The sequence below is a fragment of the Passer montanus genome, unplaced genomic scaffold (assembly GCF_014805655.1).
Source record: "Passer montanus isolate IOZ18808 unplaced genomic scaffold, ASM1480565v1 scaffold44, whole genome shotgun sequence".
Classification (NCBI taxonomy): Eukaryota; Metazoa; Chordata; class Aves; order Passeriformes; family Passeridae; genus Passer; species Passer montanus.
The window spans coordinates 6,596,610-6,608,854 of record NW_024369262.1 but is presented as its reverse complement, the minus strand read 5'-3'; the positions used below and the strand labels follow the sequence as shown (position 1 = coordinate 6,608,854).

Sequence of the window (12,245 nt, the reverse complement as noted above, 5' to 3'; positions counted from 1 at the left end):
CCTCTCAAACAAGTTTGAGGTGTTTGGGTCAGAACCTGACCCAGATATTGCCTTCTTGGTTACAAGATTTGTTATTCTTAAAGGTATTTTTTCCTCAAAGCATCTGCTTTGGTCCTAGGTTCTCAAACAAGGAACTTGCAAGCTCAATCGTGGCCAGCTGTAGGCAGTGGCAACACTCTGTGTGTGTGCAGGGGCTCTGAAGCTCTGTGCAAGCTCAATCGTGGCCAGCTGTAGGCAGTGGCAACACTCTGTGTGTGTGTGCAGGGACTCTGAAGCTCTGTGCCTCAAGGCCTTAGTTACTGCATTATTTAGGGACAGCTTTTCCCTTGTCCTGTTTCTCTTGCCTTTCCCTGCATTCAGACTTGGGTCTGAACTTCAAAAGAAGAATTTGGTCCCTGTGCAGAGCTGTGACAAGTCATGAGTTTATTTTTTAAGGCCAGCAATTCTGAATTCCTCTGGGATTGTGTGAGAAGGAGCAGGTTTCAGTGTGAGTTCTGTGGAGAAGGGCACTGAGTCACTAACAGAGCCAGGCACTCTTCCTGCAGCAGCTCTGCTCTGGTGAAGCCAAATTCAGGGTGACCAGAGCTGGAGCAGCCCTGCTGGAGCAATGGTGCTTTGGCTGGCTCTGCCTTCAGGGAGAGCTGACCTCAGGAGGCCAACAGCTCGCAGGAGCCACGACCTGTTCCACTGCCCTCAGGGCAGAGTGGCTCCTCCTGACACAAGGAGGAACCAGGGACAGCTCAGCTCTTTCAGTGCTGTTTGAGAATGGCTGTAGTTCAACTTGATTCACGGTTTATTATGTTTAAAAAAATATAGTTCACACAAAAGTATCATGTAAACATTGTGAAATAACTGCTGGTGCTCGGGCAGGACACGGGCTGAGCTGATGGTCTCCAGGGGGCTGCAGCCAGGGAGGTTTCTGTGCTGTGTGGGAGCAGGCAGCCAGCACGGTCACAAAGACACCGGGCTACAGCTTGGGGTTACTCGGCTCCAGGATCCCCAAGCCAAATCTTTCAAAACGCAGGACAACTTTGCTACTGTTAATGCTGCAGAGAGTGGGGAGGAGAGGAGAAGGGAGGGGAAACAGTTACTGATGATTCATCTTACAAAGCCACTGCCCTATCACAGGAGCTGAAATGAGTTTGGTTCTGCTCTCGCATCACTTCAGATCACCCAAGAGATGCTCAAGTAATTCAGCAGCAAACACATGAAGTTATTCATGCAAACATTATCAGTGGGAAGAAACTGCACAATCTGATTTGCCCAAGGGGGAGGAGCAGGAAGTTTTCCCAGGTCTCTACCGTGGGTAGAAGCCTGACACTGGTTTTCAGTGGGCACTTCCTTCTCTTGAAGTAGAAGGGAAGGAAGAACTGACAGAATTTTCTTTGTTAGAGAAAGAGGAGTTTTGACAAGGTACATGAACAGGCTAAGAACCCCGAACAGGACAAACCCAAACCCATTTGCTCCTCTCAGCCTCTACAAACATATAAAGGGGTCTCTCCCCTTGCTCTCACACTGCTGGCAGAGCCAGAAGCAATTTCAGCTCAGAGCTTTCCTGAGGAGGCTCAGGGAATGATGTGGGAGCTTGTCCTCAGAGAGCAGAAGCCCCCTTGGTGTGTGCTCTCTGTCCCTGTCTCTGTCCTGTCCCCTCCAGACCTTTTGTAGAAGGCACATGTTTGCTGTGGTAGCTGTGACTCTGCCAAGGCCCTGCACTGAGTCCTTCTGCTGCCCAGGGATGTAAACAGAAGCAAACCACAACATTCCAGGGCCTGCATCTGCACGGGGAGGAGCTGAAGGGTGCTCTTGCTTTCCTCCCTTTTTTTACACAGCTTTGTAGCTGATCCCAGCTGACCCTCGTGGACCTGCCCTGGGCACTGCCCTGGACAGTGCCCCAGCCTGGTTCTCAGTGGGCAAAGGCCCCTCAGCTGCTCCAAGCAGAGCAAGGACCACCCTTCTTTCCACTCCAGGACTGACCCTGGCCCCAATGCTGGCTCTGGGCCTGAGGGAGAACCAGCCTGGCCTCAGCTCCTGCGGTTGGCAGAGCAGTGCTGTGACCATGTCCCTGCCAGCTGCAGTGACAGAGCTGCAGCCCTAAGGACACAGCCCAGAGGGCTGGGGGGCCTGGCAGGACACGCAGCAGTTTGGGGACAGCCCTGAGCTGCAGGCAGGACAGCCCTGCCTTGGTGTGCACCTGGTCAGCCCGAGCAGGCCTGGCCCGTCCCCGAGGAGCGTCCTGCACCAGCAGAGCAGCCACAGTGAGCCAGGAGGGTCCTGCAGACAGGAGTGCTCATGGAAGCTACAGCTCACACCAAGCGACAGGCAGACAGGAGAACTGGATAAAGTGTTCGTTATGTCCATGGGTTAATTTCGTGGTTTGGTTTTGCTTTTTTAATGGAAGGTGATTGTCCAAGTTGCCGGTTAGGATACGACACATGGAAGCATGCAAGGTGGAGCCCGTTATTGCACCAGTAGCTACAACCTACAAAGAAATACGGGAGGGAAGGGAAAAAGACACCATGAGAGTTAGTTTTCAGTTATTTAAAGCAAGCCCTTGAGAACTACACACTGTTCAGCTTGGAGCAGGCTGCAGCAGGGGTTAGTGCAGTGTGTGAAAGGATCTGGGTGAGGTGGGGGAGCTCCATGGCTCAGTGCATGTTCTTTGTGTGAGGGTGAGGCCAGAGTCTGGGGGAAGCCTTCTGCAGTTTAAAGTTGTTGGACATCACTGGTGTGTCAGGGATCCAGTACAAATTGGGGGGAAATTGCACATGAGAAGTGGCAGAATTTTCATCCAAAACTCCAAAGTCCCCGACCCAGCAGAGACCAAACTGCCACGACAGTTCCTGTGTCAAGAGTTTGGGTGGTTCTGATCAGGTGTTGCAGGAAGAGGGTGAAGGATTATAGGAAGGGAAGGGGTGGGTTAAACATCAGAACAAAGAGAAAGTAAATACAAGCAGCTGAGGAGATGACACATTGAGCCAAGGACATGGTGAATGGGCACTGGGCACAGATGTGCCTGTGGCCTCAAACCCACGCAGTCTGAGCACTTCAGAGGGAAACAGTGGCCTGCTCCTGGGTCCTTCCCTTCCTCAGGCAGTACTGCCATACCAGCACAGCACAGGGGAAGTTCTGACCACTTTGGGTCAGTGTGGGCCCTTCCCAATGTTGTGGATATTCTCTGACACAAACAGGGGGATCAGTCAGCTGCTGGAGGGAGGTGAATATGGTGAAGTAGGAAACAAACTGTCTGAGGCTCATGGCTTACTCACATCATTTCCCAGGAACTAGAGAAGCAGAGGAGCAGTGCTCCCACCCTGTCAGGTCTGACAGCCCCAGGAAAGCAAATAAAGCTCAGAAACGACCAGTCAGCAAATTGCATGGCATCAGTGCTGTGACCAGCAGCAGGTACTCACTCAGCAGACTTCCAGAAGTGCCCTGGGTGGGAGAGCCGGCGGTTCAGTTTTGGCAGCTTTTCAAGCATTTCCATGAGGACAGTGAAGCTGGGCCTCTCGCTCAGGTCGAAGGCCCAGCAGGCCGAGAGGATTTCCTGCAGAGGACAGTGGTGGCTCATTATCTCAGTTCATGGGTCAGCTGTGCAGACCAGAAAACTGTCTGAGCACTGGGATGTGTGTGAGCCCAGGCAGACACTGCTCACAGAGGGCCTGGACACTGCCAGAACCCAAGAGTGTCCCATGCTGGGGATGTTCACTGTGCTCCACAGTTACAGGCACAGGCTAAACCTGGTCTCCCATTCCCATCTGTTCTCTTTCCTGCCCTTTCTCTTTTGAGTGATAACAACTCTCTTGAAGCAGCCCGTCTGCCAAACAGCTGCATGAGGAACTCCTGCAGCTGAGGTACTTACATTGACCTCTTTGCCCAGGCTGACAGTGGCAAGGACTTGTCTCACTCCCTCGCCGCTGCCGATCTGCCAGATGAGCGCCTCTGCAGGCTGGCTCCTGAAGGGCCATTCCCGTGCCTGCAGCTCGTACCACACGGTCCTGCAATGCCACAGACGTGTCAGGCCTCTGCCTGCTCCCGACAGACAAAGCACCCAGTGCTGGAACTGTTCCAGCTGCTTCAGCTGAGCTCTGGGAGGTGCCTGAGGCTGTGCAGCAAACCCCTTCCACCCAAGACTTTTGGAACAGGTGAGGAAAACGTGTCCCAGGCTGGAATCCTGAGTCTGAGAGAAGGGGAGCACTGACTGGAAGGCTTAGGCCAGTAGCCAGTCTCACTTAGCAAGCCCTCCTGGTACTCCTGGGTGTTCCTTTCTTACCCAAAGGCATAGATATCTGCAGCTTTGGAGAAAGGCAGCTTGTCTTCATCTTTCCCTGGGGCCATCTCACGGACAATCTCAGGGGCCAGGTAGCACAACCAGTCATGAGGCAGCTTCAGTTCATTCTCCCTCCTGAGTCCAAAAGAAAGAAGCAGGACTAAAACATTGGTGTGGAGGCCATATCTGTGCTGCACCTGCTGCTTTATTTACTCCAATGTTTTTGGTGATGTTTGGTTTCTAATTTTCTTGCCATGTTAACAAATAGGCATGTGTTAACCTGACACTCACAGCTCCTTCCTGGGCTTAAGTTCTGGTTTGTTCTGTGCTCTGAGTCTTAATCCTAACTCTCTAGCTGTGCTACTGCAACTGTAGGAAGAACTCTGCTCAAAAGGAAAACAAAGTGAACATGCACAATGCAAATGAGTGTGTACTAAACCAATGGATGCTTCTCGTGCACTGCAGGAAATGTTTCCCTGTTTGACCATTTGTCATTCCAGAGCTGGAACCAAGCACTGAAACCTCCACTTACCTTCCTTCCTGAACCACACCCGAAATTCCAAACAATCCAAAGTCGGTGATCACAACTTTCCCATTGTCATAGAAGACATTTTTGGATTTCAGATCCTTATGTACAATCCCCTTTGCGTGGAGATACCCCATGCCCTGGGAAACACAGCAGAGATGGAAATGTTTTTGGGGTTTTATTACTTCCAAGCATACTCTGCTTTCTAACACATTTCCCCTTCCTAACTCCAGCGTCAAGGATTAGTTGTAACTGGGGGCAGGGCCCCCGTGGGACTTGTGCAGGAAGGTGTGGGGAGAGGCTGAGGGAGCAGCTCCCAGTCCCGTGTGCAGCTCTGAGCTCTGGCTGAGGCCCTACCCAGTGGCTCCCTTGGCATAACAAGCCCTTACCTTAATGATCTCCTGTGCTATCTGCCTGGTTTTGTTGATGTCCAGGGAGATCTTGGGGTCCCTCACAAAGGAGTGCAGCGTCCTTCCTTTGCAGAAGCTACAGGACATGTTTATATATGAGAAGAGAATTAGCTAGCTCTACAATACATATCTAGTAGAACTAATAGAGCTCTCTCCTCACCTGGTAATGATTGCTAAGTGAGGGGGGTTCATGCAGGCTCCCATGAACAGCACCACGTTCTCATGCCGGGTCTGCCTGTAGTTCATCACCTCCTTCTTGAAGAGCTTGAGATGATCCTGGTTGTTGCCGTCGATCTCCAGCAGCCTGATGGCCACCTCCCCGTGCCACTTGCCCTTGTAGACCTTGCCCCAGCGGCCCTGGCCGATGGGGTCCCCCAGCTGGATCTGCTCGAAGGGGATGTCCCACTCCTGCAGGTACACGCTGGTCTGGCTGGGCTTGCGGTAGATCATCCCCTGCAGGTGCGGCCGCCGGTTGGGCAAATCCTCCACCTCGTCCTCGTCGTCCTCGGGCTCCGACTTGCTCGCCTCTGGCTCCTCCACCTGTCCACAGCAAGGGAAGGGAGAGGTGTGCTCGCAGCCCCTCGGGGGAGGCAGAGCAGCCCAGCAGCACAGGCTGCCCCTCAGACCTGCGGGGCAAAGCAGCAGACCCACCTGTGCTTCCCGTGCGCCCCCGCCCGTGCCCGGCTGCTGCGCCGCGCTGCAACAGAAGCAGTGAAAACAATGTTTGACATCACTGGGGAACAGGGCCCTGCTGCCATCAGAGAGCACAGCAAGCCAATACAGAGCAGATCCTGACAGTTACAGGAGCAGAGAAAAACACAATTCCTGCTCCATGTAAAAGAGAAGGACTCTAAGCTCACTTTGGCAAATGAGGGACAAAGACTTGAATGATTCTTGATAATTAAGTGGCAGGAATTGATTTGGCAGTGGCATGGCTCTGTTAAGACACTGTGTTCCAGGAATAGATGCTCCCATTCCTACCCCAGAAACACTTGCAGTGGAGCAGCTGGCAGTGCAGGCTGGAAGCTTTTCCATCCCTGGAGCTGGGATCCTGAACGAGCTGTTTGCTTGCAGCCCAGTGTGCCATGCCCTTCAGGGTACAGAACTCCAACTGCTGTTTCATCTGACCCCTCACACAGCCAGGACCAGATATTAAAGGCTTGGACTCCTTAGTGTGCCATTTAAAGTTAAGTGTCACATTCAGCTTTATAAAACTGGCAATACCAGCATCACCCTCACTGACTAAAGTCACCCTGGGAATTCTCAGGTGTTAAATCTGGTTTTGGCCATAACACAGCACTTCTGGGCTAACCTGAGGATTACCAGGTAAATGCTGTGCAAATGAAAGGATTTAAAACTCTACTTACTTAGTGTCTGCAGCAGTTTCTGGAAGCTGTGCTGTTTGTGCAGGACTGGGAATTTCTGGGAAAGTAGAAACAGTTATGATACATCTTCTACACTTCAATCTCCTATAGACTGCAAGTTTTAACATTGCAATAGCAACTATTTGCTTCTTATTTAGGAATTATAAACTCAACCACAGACAAAGTGATTTTATATTTTTAGTGATTTAAAACTATGCTCATCTCTCCTATGCCTCCATGTTGGTTGAGCACAGTCCTCTTCCATTTCCCCCACCTATCTGTAAAGTCCTTTTGGCCAGGCACACAGCCATAAAAGTGAATCTTTAGAAAGGAGGAACATGGATGTGAATAGAATCCCACAGCAGGAAACAAATGCTCTACAGCTAAATATTCAAAGTTCCATCTCAATACATACATTACATCACTACCTCAGATTAGGGGAGAGAGGCCTGAGTACACACTGAGGTAACAGAAAGTCTGGATTGTTTTAGACAGGTTTTTTAAAGCAGAATGATTGTTCTTGTGCAGCATGCAGAGGTTTACAAACAAGTTATGTTTTGGCAGTAGAAGTTGGTTAGTAGAATTAAAACAATCAACTCACCTGGGAAGATAAATTGTTGTCTATGCTGAAGGTAGTAGGCAGCTTTTTAATTAATTGAGGTTTTGTAAAAAAAGAACAGCAAAAAAATACCAGGAGAAAAAAACAAAACAAAACAACACAAACAAGTTAGAGGATCATCAGTGAGTGCCTCATGTGCATTCAATGAATTAGCCCCAGGTCACTGCTGGGAACAGATTAGTGGATTATCAGCCTGCTGGGGGGAATTTCAGCACATGCATTTCGGGAGGGCCCTGACAGATGACAGGTATCACACACAAGCTGTGCCTCCTCTCTCAAACAGCCTTGGATCCCCAGGGGTAGGAGCAAAGGGAGAGCCCAGGAACATGCAAGGCAGGCCCACATCAGGTGTGATGTGATGTGCTCTCATGTCTCAGCTTTGCAAAGGTGCCCCCAGAGAAGCTGAAGCTCATGAACCATCTGCCTTTTATATTTTTTTCAGTGAATCTAAGCAGTTTGTCCCAATGCAAAGCAGCTGCAGTGGAATCCTTACACTGAACTGCCTGTGGTCCTTTTTAGCAGGCTCAAACAGCAACTTGAACTCACAGGTCAGAAGCTGATGCAAAATTCAGCAGTGTTGAAGGCCAGATGTAGCAGCTACTGAGCACCATGTGACTTCAGGTCAAAGGAATTACATTTATTCTCACTGTTTAGATCTTTGTCCTTGTCAGAGATCCTTGCCCCTCTCAGCCCTGGTTAAAGCTGCACACTGGGGCTCCCAATCCATAGGGCATGAAGGGTAAACTTCTCTCCACCAGTCATGCTTGACAGTGGTTTAAAAGTTGGTGTTGATTGTGGGTTATATTTTGGAAGGCTCTGGTAAAGTAATTCATTCCAGTTCTCATTTTTACAGCCTGCTCCAGCAAGCACCTCCCTCCTGACTGAAAGCCCCTGGTGAGCACACATTGCAGGCAGCATGCATTGTACAGCACAAAGGGGAAAGGAGGAGACAAAATAGCTTCTTTATTCAGTCCTTTTCCAAAAAGGAAAAGGAGAAATGTTCCTCAATAATCTGTTTCCTGCAAAGATATCTTGCTGATACCCTTTAAAAATTTGTAAAGAAAACATTTTCATTTTATCAGATAATGAGATACACTTTTACACCTTGTTTAAGGCACAAGCACGTGTTCAGAAACCTGCAACTCCCCATGAACTGCTGGTGAGGCTGCTGCGGGGGCTTCTGGAGAGAGGAGCTCACCTGGGAAGTTGAAGCGCCCGTCCCTCTGGCCCATGGGGGACGGGTTTGGGGGCGGCGTCGCACTGGGGGGGTTGGAAGACTGGAAAGGTGCTGGAGAGGATGGGGTGGATGAGGTGGTAGAAGAAGGATTACTGCTGGAGTCCAGGTGGTTTATTGCTGGTGGATGCTCCTGCAAAGCAGGGAAAGACACTGCTGAGAGAACAGTAAGAGAAAGGAGGAGCTGCCCTCAGTGTCTGCTGGACAACAGCCAGAGGGAACTTGCTCCCAGGCTGATCGTGGCACTGCTCTGCTGAAAGCACCTGGAGTCTGCACAACCCCTGTTTCACAGGGAGAAAATGCCTCCTCTCCAAGTCTTGCAAAGTGAAAGTTCTCACTCCAAGCAGTGAGATCCAAGCTCTCCCTACTGCAGCTCCCCAGGGACTCTGGACATGCTCATACCTTTTTAGTTAGTGCTTTGGGGAGAGTTCCAAACTGGGGTTCTGTGGGTCTGTCTACTGGGTTATTGATATCAGACGGGACAGACTCTGTTCTTCTTATTTTTGTTACTGCAAAACAGGTTGGAGAAGGGAGAAAAAGAGCTTTAATGAGACTTTTTATTCTTTCCATACCATCACATTGAAGTGACAAGAATTTGTAAAAAATTACTTACTGGGAAGGAAGGATATTCTACAAGCAGGTGCCTCTTTAGTACATTTGTTGTGACATTTTAATCTGAAAGATAACCATTACATGTTAAATAGCAACTTGTTCTTTCCCAAAAAGAGGAAGCCTACCCTTAATTTGTAATTCTTATGCTAATCTCAGAAGGAGTTCTGGAATGCTCAGCCCCAGAGCAGCAGGCATTCGTAAGGAGAATTCTACTACTTAGGCTAATGAAACCACAAACATATCTTAGCATCTGATTTATTTTTAATAAAGTTACTTTCACTAACTCTCAGCCAGCAACCATGAAGTAGTAAAATCTCAGTCCTCTGGACTAGCAAGCCTGAGAGAGAAACAAAAATTAATATCCTGGCTGTTATTTAGTGATCCAGCTCCCATTACAAGATTTGCCCAGGATGAGGTAGGAAGCCTGTGACAGAGAAACAAATTTGGTTCATTCATGTGTCAGGCTGCCAACTTCAAGTGTGAGTTGTGCCAGATCAGAAGGACTGAAAAAATGATGCCACTGCCAAAAGTGCATCATATCAAGAGACACGAGGTACTGCAGGCTGTGGTGAGTCCAGTTCCAGGCTGTTCTGAAGGAGACCATCCCCGTGTGCTCACCTGCAGTACTTACACTTCACCCCGAACATCATGCTTTTCTGGCACACTTGGCAAATCTGAGATAACCAGGACTTTGTAGAGAACCTACCAGAGACACGAGAGGGGAAACTGATGTTAGCTGGTGTCCAAGGGAAAATTAACATTTTAGGCAACTGAACTTGACAGCTGAGACATCCAACCCAACTCCAAAACCATCTCAGAGTCCTGTGCCACCAGGGCCCTGCCTGGGCTGCTGGGCTCTGTCCCTGGCTCTCACCTGTGAGCCACAGCCATGCCCAGTCCCTGGCTCTCACCTGTGAGCCACAGCCATGCCCAGTCCAGCCATGCCCAGTCCCTGGCTCTCACCTGTGAGCCACAGCCATGCCCAGTCCCTGGCTCTCACCTGTGAGCCACAGCCGTGGCCAGTCCCTGGCTCTCACCTGTGAGTCACAGCCAGGCCAAAGTCTCTTCGTACCGTCTGGGGGGATCCCTGGGAGAGCTCTGAGGGAGAACAAGAGGAGGGTTTAGGGAAGCATTGCTGACATGTGCTCACCACCTGTACAGAAACTGAGCAGTCACTGCCCCAGGTCAGCACCTCCAGCCATGAGGTGTCACAGGGTTTGCTCCCTGTGAAGTTGCTCTTCTATTTGTTTCCATATGATTGGATAAATCATGATGTTTTACATTTAGGGATTACAGAAGTCCATCTGATCAGGTCTAAGCCATTCTTAAAGTGGAAAGTCAGACTTTACTCCTAATTGGCTTACTCCCAGTTGGTTTACCACAAATGCCATCACCCAGTTTTCCTGCAGTGTCAGCAGATTTCAGAATAGTCTATTTCACTGAAAATTATCTCAAATTTCTAGACAGGGCCAGCATGACCCAGAAGAATAAAAACATACATGTGAGCTCTCTTAACTTTCTGCTAAGTGCAGAAAGGGAGATCTAGACTTCCAAATGCCAAACCAGCATGCCAGTGGTTAGGGCACATAACTTCCTGAAAACTCTCCAACTCAGAATTGTGGCATATTTCCTCAAGGAAATGTACAGAAATATTGCACATGTGAGGCACACCCCAATGTGCAAGTGTCAGCACAGCAGCAGGGCTGGCTCAGAGCCAGTCTCCTCACTTGACCATAGATGGCACCACAGTCTTTTTTATCATTAGTCCAGGGAGCTCCCAAAGGCATCTGTGATCCTCAGCCTCTGGGAAAAGGCTGGAACGGCTAGCTGCTTTTCCAAGGAATGCTGCTGGCCTAGTGGCCATCCAAACAATCCCAGCACAGCAGTAAAGAAGGCTGTTAACATCGGGTCTGATGGTTAAATCCTCACTGAATGATTATCAACCAGTCTGGGATTGTCTGGGACTCCCAGAGCCACAGCAGACACTTCACCCCAGCCTGTAGGTCTACATGAAGAGGAGCACCAAAATCCTTCATTTCTGTTTGAATTTAGTCTAATGCCTTTTTCATTTATTGCACCAATTATCTCATTCTGCCCAGGGAAATGCTCAGATTTCTGCTGGCACTTTCATTTTACAATCTATCTATTTCTGAAAGTAATTCCTGAGATTTTTGTTTTAAAGAGCATTAGCTATACGTGCAGCGCTTGGACTTGCTTTTAACACTCAGATACTTTTGGACACTTTCCGAGCTGCTCCAATCTCTCTCCATTAGCTTCCAAGGTTACAGGTTGTGTCTGGGACACACCTCAGGAGGGCCTGAACTCCCAGTGGCCCTGGAGAAACCCAGCCCTGCTCCTGCCAGCCACCACCCACATGAACACTCCTCAGCACAGAGGGAACACCCCACATTCCAGCACATGCTGCAGCTTCCTCAGAAAGCTGCACACCAGTGCCTTAACTTCACTGCAGAGACACTGGGCAATGCACATCCAAAGCCACTAAATGGTTAGATGTGAAATCCCTGTACCAAGAGGCATCTGTGCCAGCTGCCTGAGGTCATGGGTAAGCCCCCCCTGGCTTGAACCCTTGAAACATCAGTATTCTTTTGCCTTGCTTGTGTCATCTTAGAAAACAGGTGCAACCAAGTAAAACCCTGCGGTTCTGTGGCAGGCCAAGGTCCTGCTCAGTTAACAGAAGCTCTGGGGTACAGGGCCCGTGGAGAACCTCCAGAGCTGCCCAGGGATGGCCAACAGGGAGCTGACAAGCACAGCTTCTTCTGTCTCAGCAAGGCACTGCAGACACCCCTGTGAGAATCTCTTACCGAACCTAGAAAGAAGAAAAGATGTATTTTTTTAGGCACTGATACTCCTGTGAGAGGCACACGCTTTGCCAGAGCAGGAACTGCTGCCTGCAGCACGTGCTGTCAGGTTACAGCAGCTCTGGCTTTGCACAGGCCCCTGAGGCTGCTGCATTGCTACTGCAACACAGGGCAGCCTTTGCCGGGGAGGAAACTCACTTTATCGGAGGAACCTCGTCTATCCTGTTGCCCAGCTGCGACTCGTGGGACTTGCTCCTGGTGAGGGTGGGGAAGGCGGGCAGCAGCTGGAACACCTTGCGGCAGGGCGGCGGCGGCGTCCGCGGCGGCTTCAGCCGGTGCCGGCGCTTGGGCTGCGGCGTGGCCGGCGGGGTGACGGTGATGCTGTGCGGGGTCC

The 12,245-nt window shown here is 50.2% G+C and overlaps 1 protein-coding gene across 1 annotated transcript in view; it reads right to left on the bottom strand.

Annotated features, from left to right (window-relative positions):
- Window positions 1-234: 234 nt before the first annotated feature.
- Window positions 235-12,245, bottom strand: part of KSR1 (kinase suppressor of ras 1) — a 47,639-nt gene continuing 35,628 nt past the window's right edge. The window contains exons 4-20 of the mRNA XM_039720763.1: window positions 12,050-12,245; window positions 11,855-11,859; window positions 10,070-10,130; window positions 9,651-9,734; window positions 9,034-9,095; window positions 8,823-8,929; window positions 8,385-8,553; window positions 7,169-7,210; window positions 6,571-6,625; window positions 5,855-5,900; window positions 5,364-5,743; window positions 5,183-5,279; window positions 4,800-4,933; window positions 4,271-4,402; window positions 3,860-3,995; window positions 3,411-3,544; window positions 235-1,046 (exon numbers count right to left, since the gene is read on the bottom strand). The exon at window positions 12,050-12,245 is cut by the window's right edge and continues 153 nt beyond it. Coding sequence (XP_039576697.1) covers window positions 968-1,046; window positions 3,411-3,544; window positions 3,860-3,995; window positions 4,271-4,402; window positions 4,800-4,933; window positions 5,183-5,279; window positions 5,364-5,743; window positions 5,855-5,900; window positions 6,571-6,625; window positions 7,169-7,210; window positions 8,385-8,553; window positions 8,823-8,929; window positions 9,034-9,095; window positions 9,651-9,734; window positions 10,070-10,130; window positions 11,855-11,859; window positions 12,050-12,245 — 1,919 coding nt within the window. The 3' untranslated portion in view covers window positions 235-967. The remainder of the gene's footprint in view (window positions 1,047-3,410; window positions 3,545-3,859; window positions 3,996-4,270; window positions 4,403-4,799; window positions 4,934-5,182; window positions 5,280-5,363; window positions 5,744-5,854; window positions 5,901-6,570; window positions 6,626-7,168; window positions 7,211-8,384; window positions 8,554-8,822; window positions 8,930-9,033; window positions 9,096-9,650; window positions 9,735-10,069; window positions 10,131-11,854; window positions 11,860-12,049) is intronic.